Genomic DNA, 16,121 nt, shown 5'->3' on the forward strand with positions numbered 1-16,121 from the left:
TCAGTGCCAATTTTGAGAAACTTCTACGATTTGTGCAATGGACCAACGTTTTTACATAGCCTACTTCACTATGAGACTGGGTTAATCAATAAGAACAGCGCCCTCTAGGGTCACACATTCTGACAGGTCACAGCTTTCGGTGCAACACCGGGTCTGTCAAAGCCGCACCCGCGTCCCGTGCTCTTGATTGGGCGGCAGATTGGAAAAAGTAATGACGACAGAAAAAAAAGGTATGAATCACTATCCTCGCAACTCGCATTAAAACAACCAAATACTTCGAGAGTTAGTCACTCACTGTATTCCCGAAATGAATAGGCTACATGGTCTATTTGAGTTTCAATTGCATAGGCTACCTTTTTAGGATAAAGAAAGAGAGAACATCTAATTTCTATTTACCAATAGGCTACGACTACTATAGCCTAACATTCCTAAGATAGCCTATACGTAGCCTATATGACACAACCTAATGCTAAACTATGGTTTTATTTAGAATTATTTTATTTTATATATTTTTTAAACATGTGACCCTTGTCCTTTCCCATACCAGGCTAGGCTATATCTTTACAGTGAAACTCAAGATATAAATAGTTTAATGTGATGTAGGCCTATGATAATGTGAAAAGCTTTTCAAATAGAAACAACAGAGACACAGTCTTTAACAGTGAAATGACTTTATAGATCTAAAAAATAAATACAAAATGTTAAAGAAAATATATTAACTGGAACCTTACTTAATTCTTTTCCAAAAATAGTGCAAACACACACAATGTCAACAGCAGTTCACTAATGAAGAAAAAGAGCATTTTCTTTATATTGCACATTTGATAACAAAAACCCCTCAAGTGGTTCCTGCCAATTGCTTCGTTACTCCTGGAGGAAGTGCTCTGTGTGCTTAATCTGGTTTAATTCATCAAGGGCAATTTATAGTATGAAGAGGTTGCTCTTTTTAAAGTATTTATACCATTTGGGGCCTTTCAGCATTGTATGCTTAGTTTGAAGTACCTAATGTGATAGCGTAAACATACAACTGATGAATAATACATACACACTGTACATACAAAAAATAAAAATAAAAAATACAGACATTATGCACACATCCACACACTCATAGAACAAACCAATTCCAAAAAACCTTAAGGGCTCGTGTTACAATCCTTTTTGAGAGGTTCATTTATGCATACGATTTTCAATCCTGCAGAAAGTCATTTGACATGAAAACATTTACAAAACGCTGTCTCAGAAAATCCATGGATTGATGGATATCTTTGGTCTGGAGCAGAAGTTCTCCCTGGAGTCTGATGAATGTGTTTGCTTGCAGAGCTCTCCTTGAGCACTTTGTTAAGTTTTTAAACACTGCCGCTGCCATATTGTTCATTTTTTCTTGATTGGCCTCTTCTCCTCAGACTTGAGGTTACTGATATTTTGGATGGAGGCTGTATGATCCACTCTGATGGAGGTTTTGGACATGAACTCTGACCTGGGCGCTGCCAGCAGTGCCATCTCGTGATTCTCTGCGAACGCCCTCCTGTCTGACGCTCTCTTCTTGTTGATGAGTTTCTGGATGCGTTTGCAGATAAGGTAAACCATCTCACAGAGGCACATTAAGATGCAGAAAGCAGAGGAGACCACCATGAAGAGTGTGAAGATCTTCTTCTCAGTGGGACGGGATATGTAACAGTCCACCGTGTTGGGGCACGGCGCCAAGGTGCACTTGGACAGGCGGGGCATATCGTAACCATCATAGATGTAATACAGGATGTAGAGGAAGCCAGCATCAAAGCCTGCCTTGAAAACCAGACTGCACTATGAGGAGATACAAAAGGGGTTAAACTGGAAGACACATCTTTAAGAAAACTTTACAATAATGATATAGGTCCATTTAGATGCCCATCCACCAAACTATATCCAAGTGGTTATTCAGTTACTACAGGTCTGAGTTTGATAAAAAGTGGAGGAATGATGCATTTTAGATTGGGCCAATAGGTGAAAAAACAAGTTATTCTTTTGATTTAGAGAAAACATATACTGTAATACTTACACTAATGGCTTCTCCAGCCTTTTGTAGCTACATTAAACTCTCATCCATGGACATTATCATTATTATTATCTTTTTTTAAATATTTTTTTTGGCATTTTTATGCTTTATTGATAGTGTAGAGACAGAGTTGAAATGGGGCAGAGAGGGGAGTGACATGCAGAGAACAACCGCGGGCTGGAATCAAACCCGGGTCCGCTGCTGGCCGAGGCCCATGGGGGGGACGCCCTACCAACTGAGCTAAGGGCGCCCCCAGGACATTATTTCTTTACATATTTCTAACTATTTTTACATGCACAGCAATACTCCAATATTAACCTGGTTAAGGTCATATTCAGAATATGACATCGCCATGTAAACAGCTATAGGCTACTTGCTCACTTTAATCAGAATAAGCTAATTTTCAGAATATGCCATAACCGGGTTAAGACACCCGGAGTATTCCGAACTTGATCTCAATATTGTGGAATGTAATACACCACAACAGAATAAATATTCCGATGTGTTTTCGCTTTTTGTATTTTTTGACATTTGCCACCGTTTGTGACGCATGCCCTGGTTTATATATTAGGGCTGTTATCTAGAGTGTGCAACAAGGCTTCTTGAAAATAGCGTTGTCATTTGTGGCCTATGAAACAATGCCAGAAAAACGCTAATGACAATAAGTGAGTTCATTTTCCATGGATGTGACAGGAATTATTACCGGAAAAATGTGCTGGCGTCAGGCATCATGCCGCTTCTACCACGTCACTGGTTTATTCAGAATAATGCTGATTGACATGGAAATATTTCCGTAGCTGCTGTGCATGTTAACACCTTCTTTGGAATATTTTCTTAACCGGAATATGGACCTTAATCAGAATATGTTGTGCATGTAAACATAATCAATGACAAACCTCAGTTTGGTTAAGGCTGAGGCACTGCTCTGTCTGTCCTTTCTGGTGGCATCTACAGCAATGCCAGATGTAAAACTTAGAAACCATTCGTGCTTACCAGGTATGTCCACCACAGCCCTCCACGTTTCTTCCCGGGGTTGGCGTACAGATGGGCGCCCTCGTGTGAGGTGGTGTACTTCATGTCCCTCTTCTCACGATACTTGACGTGTCCCACCACCATGAGGGACGGGCAGGTGACGAAGATGAGCTGCAGGGCCCACAGGCGGATGTGGGAGATAGGGAAGAAGTGGTCGTAGCACACGTTGACGCAGCCGGGCTGGGCCGTGTTACACACAAAGTCCTTGTTCTCATCGCCCCACACCCGCTGGGCCGCAACCACAAACACCATCACCCGGAAGACAAAGACCATGGACAGCCATATTCTGCCGAACACAGTGGAGTACTTGTTGACCCCGCTGATGAGCTGCTCCAACGCAGACCAGTTCATGACTGCTGCTGCCTTAGAGCAGGAGGAGTGGACTGAGAAGACTGAGGGAGACCAGCTGGGATGAGGCTGTTGAGGATCTCACCCTGATGGATGGAAGAATGACAAAGTTGAATTGGCAAAAAGGACAGTAGTTGAAGCACTTAAAGCCCCTGTAAACCCAACTCGTCATTAGTTGCATGATAGTATGCATCTGAAAAGAGTCAGGCATATTTTTTAATTCAAATGAAAGATATTGTAATCTAATTTTGATACACAATTCAGTTTAAATGAAGTGGGCTTTGTGCTGGTTCTTATTGCAAAATAAATATCTCGAACCAATCACGGCAGTTCTCCGCCCGAACGTTCTATAAAAACAATGACTGTTGCCATGGAGAACACTTGGTACGACTCTGCCCACACGGTCCTGTCCCACGGTCAAAACTCTGTTTTTTTAACTAAGTTTTATAATATGTATAAACATTTATTTTCAATCAGATTTTTGTAAAAGCTTATTGAAACACCCAACTTTGATATCATATCATTGATTTTTACAATTTTAGACCCAGTTTCCATAGGCTTTACATGTAAAAGACTCTTTCAATTCATTAGATATAGAGCACCGCACATTCTTCTTGCCATATATGTAATGTCATTTTGTAAAGCAAGGATCGCAGTAAGGTTTTATATAAGGCACTCCAGTGATTAAATAATACACCTTAATAAAAATGGGGGACTTGACAGTGACAGATAACTGAAAAGGAGCGGTTCCAAAATCGATGCGTCATTAGAGATCTTCAAATATTAGCCCCTAAAGTTGGGCAAAGTCCCCCAAAAAAATCCTGGATCCTACAGTTCCCATAATGCAACCATCCCTATGTCTATTCAAATTATTTTCAAAGGCAAATCCACTGTCTGTCTCAGGTGTTCTGTATTTACAGCGAGCTACCTTCCCACTACTGACTCATCATTACACACCAATGAGGGAGTCGTCATCTGAGCCTCCCTAGGCTGAGACAAAGAGATAAAACCAATACTCTCCACTCTATTAGTCAGCTGTTTGAACAGCGTGGCTGATCAGGCAGCCACTTTCATCTCCGCAATACCAAATGTCTACTGCAGTCTTGGTTCTTTCAAAGGCCTGTTAAGGGATGTGTTTGTAAATGTTAAGCATGCCATGACTGTACCATAGCAGCCTGCGTGCTCTGAAAGAGAATGGGAAGTATTACCATGTGGATTTAATGGGCTGATCGTGTGCATACTTTATAGATGGAGCTGCTATGGATGGATGGGTCACCTGCATAGCTAGTTGGCTGTGTGTTTCTTTGGTGCGTGGTTGTGCTTTCAAATTATTTGGCTGCATATGTTTCCTCTTCCCAGTTCTCTCTCTCTCTCTCTCTCTCTCTCTCTCTCTCTCTCTCTCTCTCTCTCTCTCTCTCTCTCTCTCTCTCTCTCTCTCTCTCTCTCTCTATGTCTCTGTGGGGTTGGGTGGTCTGCAAATGAAGTAGTGCTTCTATTTAGTGACAAACATTTACGAAACGTGCATGTTTAGCAAGATGTATCTAAAACTGAAGGGGTTCGGAGCTCTGCAGCGACAGGTGTGATTGTTGATCAGTGGGTGCGAACGCCATTGAAGAACATATTTGATTATGTCGTGTAAGTGCGAACATAAGGAGGGTCTGCTATATGCTAAGCGAGGGTTAAGATATTATAAAGGATATATTTTCAACAACAGAGGAAAGCTTCTCTTGTGCATTTACATCTAATTCTGGTGAATGCTCAGCATGACAGGGAACAAGTTGGATTACAGCCTCACTGTTCAGTGTTCCATTTCAATCCTGTCTAGTCCAATCCCCAGTATTAGAATTCAGAAACACTTTTACTTCAGCATTGCGGTCCTCCGCGTGGACATATTGATTTGTAAAATCAGTTGCTATTTTCTCTTTCATCCAGCATTCGTGACTATTAAATTACACATTTCAAAAATACTTGGCTCAATGAATGCCTTCAGAATCACAACATAGGCCTCATAGCCAGACAGGTTCCATAACTGTGGCTGTTTCCTTGACTTCTACTTCCTTTTCAGAGCGTATCATACAGGCTGAGGTATAAATCTTAAGATGCATCCCAGCCCGTGCCTTTGGGGACTTCAATGCTCCTCAGTTAGATTTAGAGAACAAGTTGTAAATTGTTGCGTTGTTCTGAGTCTCCATGCACGCCATTTTTAGGAGAACGTTCAAGAGGCCTGACAAATGCGCAAATGTAATGTTTAGGACAGACTTAAATGCAAAACTAAGTGGACTGTACTGTATATATTTAGGGCCTTTCTAGACGTACTTGACCACTCAAAGCGCTTTACACTGCCGTCCCATTCACCCATTCACACAAACATTTACGGCAGATTCTGCTGCCCATTAGAAATCCTGAGGCTTTGATCTAACAACATGGCTTTGCCTCTCCTTAACCCATTCACATAGCCTGGAAATCCGGACCCACATCTAAAACGATGTTGGGTCTGGCGATGAGCAATAGACCTTCCCAACTCAATGAGCGGCACCTACGCATGCATTTCAAAATACCACAGCACGCAATTGGATATCACTACAACCAATCAGAGCAATGAACAAGGTGACGTACTCAGCCCCATTCGTTTAGCGACCAGCGGGGCTCAATGGTAAATTAAACTTTTGCTGTGCAAATAAATCTTTCTTGCAAATGAAAGATTTGAGTGTCATCTTATTTTCCTTTCTGAAAGAAAAAAGCTAAGTCCAAATATTTAAGTGTCGAGGCCAAATCCGTTTCAAACAAAGTATCTGCAGCCATCTTTGTTGTTTTCTACCACAACTTCGACTACGCATGCGCTGCACTGTCGTCATCCGGTTACGCCAGCCCATACCAGATAGTACCGTTTGATTGGTAGCTCCGAATTTTCCGACATAGGTAATAGGCTGTAATGGTTCGTCCCCAGAGTAAGCTGCGGAGCAAATTTAAATTTGCTAGCGGCGAGTCTGGATTTACAGGGTACCGTTCACACACACTCATACACCAATGAGGCAGGAGGCGGGAAAATCGAACCTTCAACCCTGTGATCAGGGAACCACTGCCCTTCCTGCCTAGCCACAGTCGACCACGCTAAAGGTATGGCTTGTTTCTTGCATGAAGAGGATGTGGTTTATCAGTGTGATTTTTCTCTCATACAAAATGCACACGCAATGTTTGGGGCTACATTCAGCTCCAATAGGGGAAACAACAACCTTAGGGACAACAATATATCTTGTCTCAGGGAGATGGCAAAGCTGGACCACAATTTGTTTTCCTATTTGTTCTAGATTGCAACGCCCGCCTTTCCCTGTTGACAGCAGCAGGCCTCGTCTATCTCCTCGCCGTTGTGTTTGTCTTTCTCTTTGTTGTGACAGACGAGACGTATCGTGCTTCCTCAACTGAGAAACCTCGGGTTATGTGATGTATTTGATTCTAATATCTGTACTGAGTGCGATGCAAATAAAAGCCCTTGTGCATTTTCCCGGCTTCATTACGTTGCACACACAGTGTGCAAAGGATTGGGTTCTCAGGAGGGAAATCAACATTCACAAACATTCTCAGCATGGCACAAACAGGCACATTATTAGGCAGGGATGTCCAAATGTGCCAGCGTAATTCTTAGTTAGAAAATACTCGTAAAAATCCTCCTCATGTGTATAGCTTCACACGGTTCCTTGTGTACATATTCACTTCATCTGCTCAAAACAGTGATATATCCTCGACCTGCTCTACAGGTTGAGCGTGTTCCAAATACTTTTCTATATGCCAAGCATACAATGCCAGAATGAGTCAAGGCTTGCGGCTAACAAGGTGGGGTTGAAGCGTTCTTGTGTGGCTTTTTTTCTCTCTCTTCGTTTGTCTTTCTCAGCTCTGCTTTTCATTCTTTTCCTGACACTCGCACACGTCTTGCCTTTTTCTTTTTAACCTTCAATCTGACTTTAGTCTATTTTTCAAGGGAACATGCAGCTAGGGGAGTAGAGCACACGCATTCTCTGTATAGCTATGTTCACAGTTGTATATCTTTACAAATCTAATTATGTTGTACGCACCAAGGCTGAGCTTTTACCATGACATACAGGACCGTACCTCAATGTACGATAAAAACAAGAAAAGGAACATAATGAACAATATTATCGCCCTTATGGTGTGCCTTTTTTCTTGTCCTTAAGATATCTTTTGTCCTCCTTGAATCCTTTCAAGAATTCATCTGGAATTCAAGTTCAATCTCAAGTTCAATCTCTATCACATCCATATTCTTGATCTAACACTTATTTTTTTCAAATATTGACAAAGAACCTTACCTTAGGCTCCAAACGCAGTGCAAAAGATGTGATGTCTGGCTGGCTAGTGAGTGTGTGCCAGCTGGCCTTGTGTCGATGCTTACTGACTTGGTCTCACCTGGATGTTTTCAGGGGGTTGGCTTTGAGGTGTGGACCTGCTAGAGAAGAGCTCAGGATTGGCAGGATATGTGGAGCATCACATACTGTACAGGCACTTACATATACGCCTACACACTGGCGATTACAATCTGGACCAGTTTTGCTCTTGCAAAACTGCCATGGGGTGTTTTGACGAATTTTGATAGAGAGATAACACCAGGTGAACAATGGGCAGGCCGCTAAACTGTCAGGTGACAGATCTGCATAGTATTGAATATGATATGAAACTCATGCAAATCAATGCTTTAGCACACAGAGTACAATCTGTGAGCCAGTGTGAAGCTGTGCTGATTTCCAACATTTAACCTTTTCAATCCAACTTCATTCAACGTGCATTGACTGTCCTACAATGTGCACTATGATCATTGTGGTAGAGATGATTTAACCCTTCCATTGTGTTAGGGTCAAAGTTGACCCGTTTTCAACTGAAAAAAAATGCCTTTTAGTTTTTTTTACTGGAACAAGATTTTATGCTGTCCTCAGTAAAAGCTTTATACACACAAAACTTATTTTAACCATTTAAGTCAATTCTGAAGGTCTCAAAACAGTGACATCTGTGATGTTATTGGTCAAATACCTTCATGGTTGATAGCACTTAATGGAAGTCGCTTTGGATAAAAGTGTCAGCTAAATAAAATGTAATGTAATGTAAATATGACCAGGCAGTAAAAATTGTGGCTGTTACATGCATCTTTTAAGTTCTTGGTAGCTCTGTGGATTGGCCCAAACAAGAATCTTCTTTGACTCTGACATCTTTTACCTTTTTCCTAATATAAATCTATACGGGTCAATTTTTACCCGTAACACCACAGTTGTCACTGTGCTTAAATAAAATAAAAAATTCTAAATAACCCACAACTAATTGGTTCTAGACAGTGTGTTCTAATATTAGTATATTATAGTCAGATAACAAATGTACTTGTTGTCTTCACTATAGGAAATACCATGAGTGAACAGAAACATTTTTTAAATTAAAAAACAAGTGGTATATTCAAGAGGAAAGGTCCATGGGACAATAAACATTCAATTTAAAACAATGTCTGCATGGATATGAATGGCTAATAAGTTAGTTATAAGGTGAGACAATGTAGGACGAGAATCATTGTTTTTGGAGTGTTTGGGCTATGTTAGATCACAGGTCAAATTTGACCCGCTAACGCTAAAGGTGTGTGCAACTTTCTAACCCATTAGAACGGTTAAGGCACTCCTTCTCAGCCTATACTCAGAACGAAAGTCATATTAAAAATGCAAACATTGTTCGTAATGAAAAGCGAAAGAAAGGCGAAATGCAGTAATTGGAAATGTTTCTAAAAAATACCTGTGATGGTCTACTGATAACAGCAAACACACATATATCAAACAAACACACCCCCCCCCCCAAATAAATCCCCATATGGCATCATATTTAAGTTCCAGTATCAATCATGTGTCACATTTCCTTCAACTCAGCACTTAAAACACACGCAACGTAATCAACATGGGCAGTATCATATAACAGCTAATCCCTTAGAAACAGTGCCATAGATGTGTTTGTAACAAACAAACCCATACATTCCACAGTAGGGAGTGCTTTTTCTCAACAGTCTCAATACCTGTTGAGCTGTTTGTATTGGCTGTATGTTTGATTTCTTTCTCTGTAGTATTCAACTATTACTGACACACCCACTTTGCGGCTGTGTATAAAATGAAAGCAGCAAATACAGTGAGGGGAGGCACAGTGGCAAACATAAAGTACACTGTATATGTACACTTTGGGAGCAGGCACCTGGGTACATTGAGAAGATGAAAACTGGCAAAGAATGGTGCTGACATTGTTTTGACAATGGTGTTACTAAGCGAGCGAGAGACACAGAGGAAAATAATGGCAGACCTCAGGCTAATTACCAAGTTCGTTTGGGGTGTGCCAAACTAATTTCATAAAGCCTTCCTTGTAGCTTCACTTAAAGTGGCAAAGCAGGTTCTCCTTATTTGACTCTGTCTTAACAGCAGACTAATCACTGCTTTAAAAAAATAATAAAAGATGTGTCTGCACAAGGCTCAATTCTGCCATAAGTGCTATACCATCTGACATTGAGAGGAGGCAGACAGGAGAAGGATCAGACGGAGAGAAAGATAATTGCCTTTCTGCAAAGAATCTGCTATGCCCTCCATTGGCCTCTAGAGAATGCTGATGCTCCATCGTTTTATTCTAGTTTTGTTCTTTCATGGAGGTTGGGAGGAAGGGGGAGAGAGAGGGAGGGAAGGGGATTGAGAAAGCAGGAAGATCTAATTTCTCCTATTAAAATGTTGCAGGCCACATCAGCTGTGTGACAAAGACAGAGGCAGCATCAGTCGTGATTTTACTCTCTAAAAACAAGCAATTCCAGATTGTTTAAATGGGATGACCAAATCCTTTCAAAGCAGCCCATCTGAAGAAATGATGCCAAAGCTCTGTGATCATTTGTTCTTCATTTTTCATTGGGGCTCTTATCAACGGGCCACCCACTTCAGCACGCTGAGTGAGCATACATGCACATGCTCAGCCAATCAGAAGGAGCCCCATTTAACACTCTGGAGAGAAAGACACAAGCAGTGGAATCTGTCCTTGCACTTCTCGTTACATGAAGGAAGCTCTTAAACATCCAGCTGATTCATTCTTGACAATGAACTGAATGAGAAAACAAAATCAGATCAACCCTTTGCATTTGTTGAAATGAATGGAGGTTACTCTTTATGCAATGCACCTGTTTGAATACGGATGCACAAAGATCGCTTTTTCTAAAGGAAGTCTAAAAATAAAAAAAGACAAAGTGCCTGTGCTGCTTTAAAAGGGGTATGACTCATGGCTCGTTTTATCGGAAGGTATGTGGAGTGGACTGAAATTCAGTCACTTGTGGCTCTACAGGGCAGACTTGGAGGACTTGCTGACAACGTTGCTTCACCAAGTCGTCTTAGGGGCTGAAGAAAAGCAAGTCCCGCTGAGGGGTAGAGGAATATATCACCGGCTGTTTTCTCCATAAAGTCTAAGCAGAAACTCGCTCAGGGTGGCCATGGAGCAACCTTTCGCCGAGCCCCTCATGAAAGTGCCGATGCGTAGAAATGAGAGAACTGAACCAAATGAGCAAATCACTGGATCAACACCTCTTTCCCCACACCGCACCATTCACCCGTGTGTCCTGAAATGGTGCATTACACCTCTACACGCAGGATAGTCTGCACAATGTCTGCTGGCAATCCTAGATGCACAGAACAGTAGTGTTGCCTCTTTATTTTTTGTAAGTTAGGGCCTCCAAAAGATTCAATAGGCTCAACATGAATGCATTCTAATATATTGAAGCTACAAAATGAATGCCGAAGCCCTTTTAGAAATGTGTGAAATAAAACTGAAGGACAAGTTTATTATTTGCAAGGGAAATCAATGTGAAGGAGGCCTTCACAGTAGGAATATGAAATATATAGAAATACATAGAGAATGTTAGCTTCTGTCAATCACAACAAACTAGCCTATACGATAACACTATTGAGTATAAGCAATGTGGAACACCGGATGGTTTTATTATTTGAGATAAAGTGTAAATCAGGCTGACGGTTCTCTGAACATCTGTTTAGACAAAATGACTATTAATCTGTTGCTCTCAAAGTAGCCTTTCACTTGCCATGTCTTAACAGTTTTACTTCAACTAGCCGAAGGATGCTGTATCCACCCGTGCTGACACAGTCATCCTGTCCCTGTCTCTCTGATCATCCTCAACAAACTCAGCCACCCTCCCACAACTCAGCCCTCAACCCTTTCCTTCTTTCTATCCGGGGCCCATCCACACCAGCCAGAGACCTGTCCTATTACCGTCACAGTCATTACTCCAGCTTGGGTCATTCCACAGCGTCAGAGCTGGTGACACCGAGCCAGCCCGCGTCCTGCTGTGTGTTGTGACAGCGCCATGTCTCCACCGCCACTGTGGATGATGTCAGGATGCCCCCTCGAGGAGGTCACCATCTTCTTTCTCTCTCTCTTTCTCTGTCCATTACAAACACTGATGCCACAGAATGCTTGTCTGTGGACAGAGAGGTTCGCCAACAATTCTCAGGAGAGGTTAGGGGGTTTTCTGGAGAAACAAAACTGTCTCTGGGCTGATTTGTGCTGAGAGCCACTGGATTACAGCCAGTGGTTTTCCTGATGCATTTTGCCTTAAGTGTCAGCAATGGAAAGTGTAACACATCGTTGTAGGATGGCCAAGAGGATAGAGGGGCCAACTAGTAACCAAGAAGACACTGGTTCGATTCTCGGCACCAGACAGGAGGGTGTTCATCGTAAAATGAGTGGTAGTAATAGACAGAGTTACCGTTGTGTCCTTGAGCAGGGCACTTCGAAGAAAAGAAGGGAGAAGTATAATAAAGAAGAGAAAAGTGGGCAATCTTTGGACCTATAGTCCTGTATCTGAAAAAAAGCTGTTCAGTTACACCTAGTGTGACTACATCATGGAAATGCGTTAGAAGCTGCAAACCTCCAGCAAGTGCAAAAATAACAATTGTAATGTTCCCATAAGTTTGCCTTTGCAACCACTTATACCATTGCCTCTGGCTAAATGTGTTCACCGGAGCTGCATTCTGGTGTAATTTGACACACACACATACAGTATCTCACAAAAGTGAGTACACCCCTTACATTTCTTCACATTTTTCTTTATATCTTTCCATGGGACAACACTGAAGAAATGACACTTTGATACAATGTAAAGTAGTCAGTGTACAGCTTGTATAACAGTGTAAATTTACTGTCCCCTCAAAATAACTCGACACACAGCCATTAATGTCTAAACTGCTGGCAACAAAAGTGAGTACACCCCTTAGAAAAAATTTACAAATCGGGCCCAAAGTGTAAATATTTTGTGTGGCCACCATTATTTTCCAGCACTGCCTTAACCCTCTTGGGCATGTAGTTCACTAGAGCTTCACAGGTTGCAACTGGAACCCTCTTCCACCCATTTATGACAGCATCACAGAGCTGGTGGATATTAAAGACCTTGCGCTCCTCCACCTTCTGTTTGAGGATGCCCCAAAGATGCTCAATAGGGTTTAGGTCTGGAGACATGCTTGGCCAGGCCATAACCTTTACCCTCAGCTTTTTTAGCAAGCCACTGGTCATCTTGGAGGTGTGTTTGGGGTCGTTATCATGTTGCAATACCACCCTGCGGCCCAGTTTACGAAGGTTGAGTGCACGTGGTCAGCGTCGTACACAGAGGTTGGCTTTGGAAAATAGACGTATGAGTGCTGCCAGCATTGCTGAAGGGCTTGAAGGGGTGGGGGGTCAACCTGTCAGTGCTCAGACCATACGCCGCACTCTGCATCATACTGGTCTGCATGGCTGTCATCCCAGAAGGAAGCCTATTCTAAAGATGATGCACAAGAAACCCCACAAAAAGTTTTGCTGAAGACAAACAGACTACGGCTTACTTACTTAACAGACATGGATTACTGCAACCATGTCCTGTGGTCTGATGAGACCAAAATACATTTATTTGGTTCAGATGGTGTTAAGAGTGTGGAGCGGCAACCAGGTGAGGAGTACAAAGACAAGTGTGTCTTGCCTAGAGTCAAGCATGGTGTTTGGAGTGTCATGGTCTGGGGCTGCATGAGTGCTGCCAGCACTGGGGATCTACAGTTCATTGAATTCTAACATGTACTGTGACATACTGAAGCAGAGCATGATCCCCTCCCTTCATAAACTGGGCCGCAGGGCAGTACTGCAACATGATAACGACCCCAAACACACCTCCGAACGACCACTGGCTTGCTAAAGAAGCTGAGGGTAAAGGTTATGGACTGGCCAAGCATGTCTCCAGTCTTAAACCCTATTGAGCATCTTTGGGGCGTCCTCAAACGGGAGATGGAGGAGCGCAAGGACTCTAATATCCACCAGCTCCTTGATGTCGTCATGAATGGGTAGAAGAGGGTTCCAGTTGCAACCTGTGAAGCTCTAGTGAACTACATGCCCAAGAGGGTTAAGGCAGTGATAGAAAATAATGATGGCAAAACAAAATATTGACACTTTGGGCCCAATTTGGACATTTTTTCTTAGGGGTGTACTCACTTTTGTTGCCAACAGTTTAGACATTAATGGCTGTGTGTCGAGTTATTTTGAGGGGACAGTAAATTTACACTGTTATACAAGCTGTACACTGACTACTTGACATTGTATCAAAGTGTCATTTATTCAGTGTTGTCGCATGGAAAGATATAATGAAATATTTGAAGAAATGTTAGGGGTGTACTCACTTTTGTGAGATACTGTATATACAGTATATATATATATATTTACCAAGTAACTCTTTATGCTCAAGTACTTTTCCCTTGTAAAAGCGAAGAATGCTGAAACCAGAAGCAACGTTACTCTCTTGCAATGGGGCATACCTCTTTTGTCAGTCTATGGGGCAAAAGTAAGTGTAAAGTAGGAAGCTATGGCGGAGGGAGGCAGCGAACGGCAAATGCTAAAACTCATAGCCAGTAATTTGATAGCGGTCATTTCCCCTGTTGCTGTCTGATTAAAATAACACCTTTGTGCGCACAAAACATACCTGCTCAAATGGTAACTCAAGGGCAGCACTGTTATGCTGAAAGTTAAAGATGAATTCAGGGTTTGGTACGGTTTTTGACTTGATGTCGCTTTAGCTTTCTTTGACTATTACATTTTCGTCTGGGTTAAAATGAGGACGTCTAGCTCTGTGCAGGTTCATGTAGCGAACAATGCAAATGACTCACATTTCCCATGTACAGTATTTTGCATGAAAGGCATATAGTCAAACTTTACTAATTTAATACTTAAAGCATCTTCCCTGAAAAAGTAGTCGAGTGCACTGTGCAGAAATGTAGAACATTAAGGATGCAACAAACTGCGGGTTGAAACATGAAAACGTCAGCTGGAGAAGGAGTTTTCCACCACCTCAGTTTGAGCTCTTGCACTTGCTTGACTTAGCACTAGCCAGGTACAGCTAATAATCCGCTATAGTGACAACTGTCATTTTGAACAAATCCATGATTATTGGCTAAAAATGGGAAACCGGCGTTTGTTAACTCCTGTGTGAAATCTAGGAACTATACTGTTTCATACATGACTTCACATTTCAGTGTTACATTTGCACCATATAAACTGTCTTGTTAATGCAATAGATTGACCGAAGTGAATGTGACAGACTTAGAGAAAAGTTATTTGCTGCTGTGGTAGCATTTGCCTTTTATTGTCTTTTCTGCCACTTTGAGTAGGTCAGGATTTGCTATTCCAGAGAGCAACCGTACCTTTTTCTATGTGAGTCCTGCAGTGATTGTGGTGTTCGAGGGAGCATTGAGCTGCATGCAAAACTACACAACATTGTTTTGTTGTGTGCCAGAGCAAGACATTTGGCTTTTTGTGATTAAGCAATGAATAATCCATTATTTATATTGCCTGCAAATAATGGACTATGAATTGGATTTTCACAATATAATTGTTGACCTTGTTGGTTCTTAATTTTTTTGTAATCTATATTCAGTTGTATGAATAACAACAAAAAAAACTCCTTTTTGAAATTCTATTATCTCTCACATAATAAATAATTCACAAAGGTATTTGAAATAGTCAATTCTATTTTAGAGATACATGTGTTGCCCTTAAGCTGGTGCCTGCATAACAATGCGGCGTGGGATGGTGTTAAAAGATCTCAGTCTTGCATGCAGCAAGACTTAGATCTTTTAAATTATTGGCTTCTTCTTACAATCTCTGGACCACGTCACTCTGTAACAAGTTTGCATCATCGTTAATCCGATTTTACACCTTGCAATTAAGTTGTGCAATGTTTGAGGTGTAATGTTAGTTAGGTAAAGATGGTTTCCATTTTTCCACACAACTTGGGTCTTATTTATAAAGTTTTGTAGTCCTATTCGGATTCGATTAACATTATACGGGGATGTGGGGAATGAAATATTCACTGTGTCCCTCTAAAATGTAATTCATTGGCATTCTAACAATCTCAGAGTGACAGGTTATTAAAAATGTCCATAAATCTGCATAGAAATCATAGAAAAAGGACATTTCAGAAATTGGCTGAGAATCATCACAAACAGCTTTCTTCAGTATCATAGAGATCCAGTGATGGCTGTACACCAGTACACTGCAAGCAGGAACTGCTAATAGCTTATCCCACTTTTCATGGTGCCTATTTATCAAAAGTTCTTAAAAAACAACAGTCATAAGGGAATACACATACCCACCTGTAGCCATAACAACATTCAATCGT

General features: G+C 41.6%; 1 protein-coding gene across 1 annotated transcript; it reads right to left on the reverse strand.

Moving 5' to 3' along the window:
* Positions 1–654: 654 nt before the first annotated feature.
* On the reverse strand, positions 655–7,868 carry gjb9b (gap junction protein beta 9b). Its single transcript, XM_080044932.1, has 3 exons — positions 7,738–7,868; positions 3,029–3,501; positions 655–1,803 (listed from the first exon to the last, which is right to left on the reverse strand). The coding sequence occupies exons 2-3, from the start codon at positions 3,416–3,418 to the stop codon at positions 1,372–1,374; spliced, it is 822 nt and encodes a 273-aa protein (XP_079901058.1). The 5' UTR covers positions 3,419–3,501; positions 7,738–7,868; the 3' UTR covers positions 655–1,371.
* Between the last annotated feature and the right edge of the window lie 8,253 nt (positions 7,869–16,121).

Source organism: Ammodytes marinus, assembly GCF_949987685.1.
Source record: "Ammodytes marinus genome assembly, chromosome: 17".
Lineage (NCBI taxonomy): Eukaryota > Metazoa > Chordata > Actinopteri > Uranoscopiformes > Ammodytidae > Ammodytes > Ammodytes marinus.